Raw genomic sequence first — 7815 nt, 5'->3', positions numbered from 1 at the left:
TGTTTTTCTTTGTTTTGTGGGGGGTTTTAGGTAGCCTGTTCTATAGGTAAACTTGCTTTTCCCAGAGGTTGCATAATGTTACTTCTGAATGAACACAGTAATGGCATGAATGTATCTTGACAAATACTCTAAAACAGATTAATGCAGTTTTCTAAGCCTGAAGTCAATTTTGAAATTGGAATTTGCTAATGCTTAGGTTTTAGGCTTGGAAGTCATGTCCCTACTGTACAGTATTTCTGGCTGCCCGTGATACTCCTGATGAGCAAAACTAAATCTGCTGGTAGCCCTTTTATTTGAGGGGGACTTTCACGGTATACCTTGGTATTTCAACATGAAATTTTGGCAAAAAACATCATGGTAAAGCATATTGTGTTTGATACGTATAGCAGCACGCACATAAGTACCCTTTTGGAGCGGAGTTTCTTGGTTTACAGTAGGGATTGCAAACCCCGGTGCAGTTTTGAGCACCCCGTGTGCGGGATGCTGTACAAACAGCTGGAAAGGCAGTAGTATGTGTGTCAGTGGCTCAACAAGCAGTTCCCATTGTAAAAGTATAAAAATAGTGCACATCTGTTCTCTTCCACGGGTGTTGTCTCTCTGAAAGCTCCGATACCATCTGTGAGTCTGGCCTGCTATTCCTTCGCTTGCGCGTACTGCCAAGAGCTCATCCTGCCTGTTTCCTGGTATGGGCAGAATGGGTCTGAGATCCATCCGACAGAAATCCTACTGGGAACTCCTCGCAGTCCTGCACTGGGCTAATTTAAGTATAAGCATGCTTGTAATGAGGAGACTGTCTGGTCTGTGCCCATTAGAGCAGCTGAATTCTCTTTCTCAGAGCTGAAGCAAGTGTGCCCTTTGCGTGGCTGTTGGAGTGTCCAGGAAGGTATGAGAAAAGTTTGAAGGAAACTGATACATAACTCTGTGAAAGATCCAGAGTGCAATGTCATGGCATTATTATTTTGCCATTATTTTCTTTGGGTTCTTTCCCACCTCTGGTCGACAGGAGAAGTTGTGACTTTTGTATGCATTGGGCAGAGAGTCCGATAAAACCTGGGAACCCCACAAAACCCCCTTGTAGTGCTTTAAACAGGTGCATATGTCTCTAGAGCCGATGTAGGCATTGTTGGAGTTTCTTCACTCTCAGAAGCTGTACCATAGGCAATATTAGTAACATAAGATGAAAGAAAATTTCTCATGTTAAAGATTGTAGTTTACAAACTACTTGTAAATTTGCTTGCTGTTTATCTTAGTCTTCAAAATGGTTCTTAGTCTCTGGCATTATGGCCAAGTAGATTTTATTACCTCAGGGAAAACCAACATGAGAGAATAAAAATAAAATGGGTTTCTTCTTCCTGACATGAAGAACCAACTTACAAGAATACAAATTGGATGTGGGTGTGCATGTGTATGTATTGGGGGGGAGGGCGCTTTATTTTCAGTAATAAAAAGTAATTATATAGTTTGCTGCATAAATAGCCGCAAGGATAACCAAAGTGCGTCAGACATCCAGTTATGCATGTGTTAAAGGTTAATACTATTTGTTCTCAGTACATTTAGTCTTTGCAAATCATGTGCTGACATGCATCCCATTTTGGTATCTGTTCACACACTCCGGTAATGATGTGTAGAGCAGGAACTCATGCCTGCGCCATTCAGTAGTATTTAGTAAACTGAACTTTCGTATAAAGGTCTTAGAAAATGGCAAGGAAGAAAATGAATGTCTTCTTGCTGCTAATTTTATCTTCCACTGCACACTCCTTTATTTTTTTTTTTTCTGGAAATGAAACATTCTGAATCTATTCACTACTGAAAGTTATTTCAACTTTCATAGCACATATCAGGATGCAAAAAAGCAAGTACATGTTCACAGCTGTTCCTCAGGTCTCTCTGCTGGGAATACAACCTGTTAAGCTGCTAGATTTCTGCTTGAAATAACTAAAAATAATAAAATAAAAAACTGGTGAATCCTCATTAAATACAAATAGTGAAATAAACAGTGCAGCTAGGTAATTGACTGCATATGTAAACTAGCTGTAGATAATTGACATGACCTTCATTTAACGAGCCTCCTTTCCATTAGTGGAGATGACTTCCACAATTATGTGCCCTTATTCTAGCGGTAATTGTATGGACTTTATTGAAGTACAAACTAGGTCACATCTTCCTGAGATCTGGTCCATGGTGGATGACCTCTTTTCATTGCTTCAGCTTTGCTATGCTGCATGAGAGAAGGAAGGATGTTCTTGCAGCCATGAGAATGGATGTCATTCAGGAAACCAGTCTCCAGTGTCATTTCTGATGGAGACGTCTTGTGTGACCTGAGGGAGTAGCTTATGGCTGGGTCTCAAGGAGGCTAGTGTACATCTGTTTTAAATAGCTTATATCTATTTTATACAAGTTAGTAGGTGTATGCACCAGTCTATGGGACAGCAATTGAACCAAGTTTCCCTCTACTGGAGAGTTCTTTGATCTTTTATGCCCAGTGACATAGCTGAACAGGAGGAGTGCAAAAGAGCTGCAGCCTTTAGTTGTTGTTCCTAGAAGGTGGGAAGTAGAGACCTGAACCTCCTACAGCTGAGAAGGGAGGGGATGGATGCATGACAGGACTGCAGATTGAGTCTGTGTCTTCAGTAATTTTATTTTGTATTTTTCTAGCTGCATGTCTAAAAGTGGCCATGGCCACTCTGTTTTGTTTGGCAATCAGCTGTATCGATGCCCTCAGAACATGTGGTATCAGCCAGGTTGCTCCAGTTAAGAAATACTCAGCACTGATGAGCCTCCGTGGGATATAGTTGCTCAGTCTACCAGGGTAGCATCAGGCATGGGTGCACACAGAAATGCTGAGGCATCTCCATGCAAGGTCTCACAGTGGTGGGTGTGCCCAGCATGGAAAGGGGCAGTACCTTGCTCTGTAGTCGCATGCTGGGAAACCAGGAGCATACAGCTTTCTCCCATGTTCCCATCCAGGTTCTGCTTCCACGGGAGGTGACACGGCGACTTCCTCATAATCGGAAGGGTGTGTGTAATCTGTTAGTGTTGGGGTTTATAAAGCACTTATTGTAATAAGACAGGCAGTATCTTTAATCTTTGCAGTATAATGAAGGATTGACAGTTGGGGAGGGGAGAGGGAAAGGACTGGAAGCTGCCATCCAAAGTGTTTCCAATGACCTTTCTGGTGCTGTGTTGAGATATTAGTCCTGCCTCACTAAGTAAGAGATGAACCGTGCATTCATGAGTCAGTTCAAAAGTAGCTGAAAGGTGTGTTTCTACCCATGGAGTGAGATTTAAATCTTATTCTGCTACAGCATGATAAACTAGTAGATTTTGAGCAGCTGCTACTAGAAATTGCTGCAGCCTCTAAAATGAAGAGGTTTCCTAGATGTTAAAATATTACTTCCTCATATGAAATCACCTGATAGCATTTTGCTGCCAAAGACAAGGACTGTGTATATTGCTCAAGTCACTGTCAAGACAGAAGAATCTTTTCACGTCCTGCTTGTACAGTTCATCTTAATCCAGGACTCATTTACAAAGAAGTAGATGTTTGATCTGTGTGTGCTTGCTAGCAGTATTCTGCTGAAGCTTACTTTGACATACTCTTCTACCGTTACAAATAGGAGGAAGAGGGGTGGTTTTTAAGGGGACACATTTTCTTGTGTATCATCAGTTATGTGACATATATGTTATGTGGACAATGTCTGTCTTAAAGTTGTTGGTGTTCAGACCCTAGTTGTACATTGTTTCTTGGTACCCCAGATAATAGCAGCAGTTGTATGTCATCAGATGGGATGTAAGTTGATCAAGCTTGACAGCGGTTTCCTTCCTAAATGGAAGGCAAAATTGATTAAGGAAGGATTAATTTAACATGAGATATAAAGTACTGTTAGATCTGGTGACCAAGCAGCCATTGGTGGAGGATGCTGAGGGCTTATTAAAGTCAATTGGTGGGGTTTCTCTGCACCTCTCTGTCCTCTGTTTTCCTTGAAAGAAAAATGTCCATGCAAATGAAGTTGCACAGCCGCTATTCAGTTCATTTCACATGCTTCCAAGTTCATTGCTACCATGAGAAGTAAACAGCCCAATGACAATGGTGAAGGATGTGGCCTGGTCCAGGAATCCTTCTAGCCTTTGTTCACCTACCTAACTTGAAAAGCGAATGTTCAGCCTCCAACTGGTGTACTTAGCTGATGGGTGCAAGCTTCTCCTTGTCTGTTTTGTGCTTGTCTTGGTGCCTCTGGTGTTGTGTCCTCTCTTTGGTGCTGGAAGGCCCTTTGGGGTACTACGTGCTCAGACAGAGTCTATCTTCCAGAGTCAAGATGTTGACTGGGACCTCTGGGCACTACTCTAATAAAAATAACAGGAACTTGATTAGGAGCCAGAAGATCTGGGTTCTGTTCACTGCTCTGGTGGTCACAAAGTACAATGTGGGTGTTTTGTGTTTTTTTTTTTTCCTTTTAAGTTTTGTATAAAACAATTCTCAGAAGAGGGAGTGTATGAATATTATTCTTTTTGTTGCCTGTTCCACAGGCTCTGCATTTGTATGCTAGCTGAACTACCCCTTCTCCCTCTTGTCTTGTCTCTCCTTGTTTGATAAAGGAAGACTGATAACCTTCTTCCTTGTGTTGTAAATCATCTCTGTAGTGTCTCTCTTCTTCCCCTTTGAGGAAGAAATCTGATATTACTCCCTGTAGAATGTTTTAAAAATCCTAGGGTGAAAAAATCTGCAAAATATTAATGTTCTGCATGGTTAGAGCAAACACTATGTTCCTGTGAGTCACAGATGTCAGGTTTGTTTAATCTTAATAAATCTATGCCACAATAACACTTTTAAACAGGAGGAGAGATGGAGGGATGAAGGGAGAGCTGTGCTGGGGTAGAGAGGATTCGTAGCCAAAATCTTAGAGGAGGGCATGGACACAAACCCAAACACTTCCCACCCCTCGACTTCATTAAGTAAACTTTGAGACCTACATTTTGGGCACTGATTTTCTAGTACATATTTCATTTTCTTTGTATGTTTTATGATAGATTGTCTTTCCATGTTCGAGTCTTAAGAGTACTAGTTTCCCACAGCATATTTGCAGGAGATGAAGTAAGGCTTTTCACATAGCACCCTGTTGGCAAACAGAAATAGCATTTACTCCAATGAGCGCTGCCAAGTATGAGGTACTTCCGAATGAACTTCAAAAGCTCTGAAACAAGCATTAGCTGCTTCTTCAAAAATGTGAACAATGCCATTGCTTTCTAGCAAGCAGAACTGGTGAGAGCAGGGATCGGAAGGAGGAAAAATAACAACTGGATGTGATGGATGTTGTAGTAGCACTTGGGATCAGACAGAAAGTATAGCTCTCGGTCGCTGCAGGATTTGGGGGGTTCTTGTTGTAATACTACCTCAAGTGCGTACTCTGCACTTGAGGAGGAAACAATTTCTACACTGAGGAACATACAGTGTACGGAGACTTAGCAAAGCGCTTGGGAAGGAGCAGTCGTACAAGCCCAGGCTGTTGGGAGTGCTGATACGAGTGAGTCGTGCTGATTCCAAGGCTGGTGGGGAGTTTCTTACTGGCACTCTTCCCTGGTGCTACACCTCTGTCCTCAAGAAGGACAGAGCCAAGTGTACACATAAGCCTCAAAGCATGGCCCGTGACACACCAGAACTTGGGGCAGAATGTGAAACAGGCAAAGTGCTGTGTTTCAATATGGCAGTAGGGCTGGTTGTGCTTCTGGTTTTCAGGCTGAGCTCTGGGCTTTAACTGGGTTTAAATAGGTGCTTTGCCCGCTTGAGGACAGGCGGTGTGGGGCTCTGGGAAAGGACGGTACAGTGGTTCTGGTACTGTCATTTCAGTATAGCTCTCTATCAGCTCTGTAATCCGGCAAGTCCCTTCCGTGGCATTCACGTGATGCAAGCAATCTTTCCAGCTCAAATTTAGTATGGTAGCAAGCATACTGTCCTGGACCATTTTCTTGTTCTATATTTATGCATACATACCTTCTACTTTTAGATGAGGAGTTGACCTGCTGAGACCTCAGAATTTGTATGGCCTCTTCCTGTGTTTTGAAGGTTGCTTTCGAAATACAAATGCAATTTATCCTGGTGCTGTTCAGTTTCTTGTGGATAGAACGCTTAAATATTTTTGGCATAGAGAGATCTTAAAAATTTGCACTTGAAATGGAAGTCTTGCCTTTCATGCTTGCGAAGCAGCCTTTTACTGCTGAAATGTTGCAGTTCAGCTTTTGCTGTTACTTGAAATGGGTGTAATTAATCAATAAGTAAGGATTCTGCATAGTGTCTAATACTTACTACAGAAAGACTTTGGCACGTAAGAACTCTGACTTGCTGGTATCAGTGTTGCCTAAGCTTTGGCATATGCTCTATCTGAAACTCTAAATCAAAGAACACCCTTGTACAAGAGTGTGCTTTATCACCGATAATGAGTTGCGGCTGCATGCAGCAGATCTCCACAGAAAATGCATAATGTCTCATGATAACTCAGGTGAATTTTTATTACTCTGTCCCTTGTAAGTTAAATTTCTTTTTTCTTGTTCTTGTCCTTAACAGTTCCACCAAGTGAGAAGAGTGATGACCATCCTTTTCCTTACTATGGTTATCTCATACTTCAGTTGCATGAAGGCTGCTCCAATGAAAGAAGCTAGCGTAAGAGGACAAGGCAGCTTGGCTTACCCAGGTCTTCGGACCCACGGGACTCTTGAGAGCCTAAATGGGCCCAATGCTGGTTCAAGAGGACTGACATCGCTGGCGGACACTTTTGAACATGTCATAGAGGAGCTTCTAGACGAGGACCAGGACATCCAGCCCAGCGAGGAGAACAAGGATGCAGACTTGTACACATCCCGAGTCATGTTAAGCAGTCAAGTGCCTTTGGAACCCCCACTGCTCTTTCTGCTCGAGGAGTACAAAAACTACTTGGATGCTGCAAACATGTCCATGAGGGTCCGGCGCCACTCTGACCCAGCTCGCCGCGGGGAACTGAGCGTATGTGACAGCACGAGTGAGTGGGTGACGGCGGCGGAGAAAAAGACTGCAGTGGACATGTCCGGGGCGACTGTCACGGTCCTGGAAAAAGTCCCAGTACCCAAAGGCCAACTGAAGCAATACTTCTATGAGACCAAATGCAACCCCAAGGGGTACACAAAGGAGGGCTGCAGGGGCATAGACAAGAGGCACTGGAACTCCCAGTGCCGAACTACCCAGTCTTACGTGAGAGCTCTCACCATGGATAATAAAAAGAGAGTTGGCTGGCGCTTTATAAGGATAGACACTTCCTGTGTATGTACATTAACCATTAAAAGAGGAAGATAGTCGATTCGTGTTGTATAGATTATATTGAGACAAAATTATCTATTTGTATATATACATAACAGGGTAAATTATTCAGTAAAAAATAATTTTATGGACTGCATGTATAACTGAAGTTTATACAGTACAGTGGTTCCACAATCTATTTATTGAACATATCCATGACCTGAAGGGGAACAAAAGTCATTTGCGCACAAGTTTAAAAAAAAAAAAAAAAATCACACAAAACAAAAAAAAAAAAAAGAAAAACAAGCAAACAAAAAAGTCTGCATTACATTCCTCGATAACATTGTGGTTTGTCGCCGTTGCCAAGAATTGAAAATATAAAACGTTTAAAAAAAAAAAAGAATAAAATTGCATGCTGCTTCAGTTGTGAATTGATGATAAACTGTCCTCTTTCAGAAAAATAAATTGAACCAAAACATTCCGTTTACATTTTAGACAGTAAGTATCTTTATTCCTGTTAGTATTATATCTGTTTACTGCTTTTAACTTCT

General features: G+C 42.0%; 1 protein-coding gene across 1 annotated transcript; it reads left to right on the top strand.

Moving 5' to 3' along the window:
- The first annotated feature begins 6559 nt into the window (after positions 1–6559).
- BDNF (brain derived neurotrophic factor) lies at positions 6560–7485 on the top strand. Its single transcript, XM_068399117.1, has one exon. The coding sequence runs from the start codon at positions 6581–6583 to the stop codon at positions 7319–7321; it is 741 nt and encodes a 246-aa protein (XP_068255218.1). The 5' UTR covers positions 6560–6580; the 3' UTR covers positions 7322–7485.
- Positions 7486–7815: the final 330 nt, after the last annotated feature.

The sequence above is a fragment of the Nyctibius grandis genome, chromosome 4, assembly GCF_013368605.1.
Source record: "Nyctibius grandis isolate bNycGra1 chromosome 4, bNycGra1.pri, whole genome shotgun sequence".
Classification (NCBI taxonomy): domain Eukaryota; kingdom Metazoa; phylum Chordata; class Aves; order Nyctibiiformes; family Nyctibiidae; genus Nyctibius; species Nyctibius grandis.
This window is presented reverse-complemented; position numbering and strand designations above follow the sequence as displayed.

Bases quoted from the DNA above. Each gene is read 5' to 3' on its own strand.
- BDNF (XM_068399117.1), top strand. From the start codon at position 6,581: ATGACCATCCTTTTCCTTACTATGGTTATCTCATACTTCAGTTGCATG.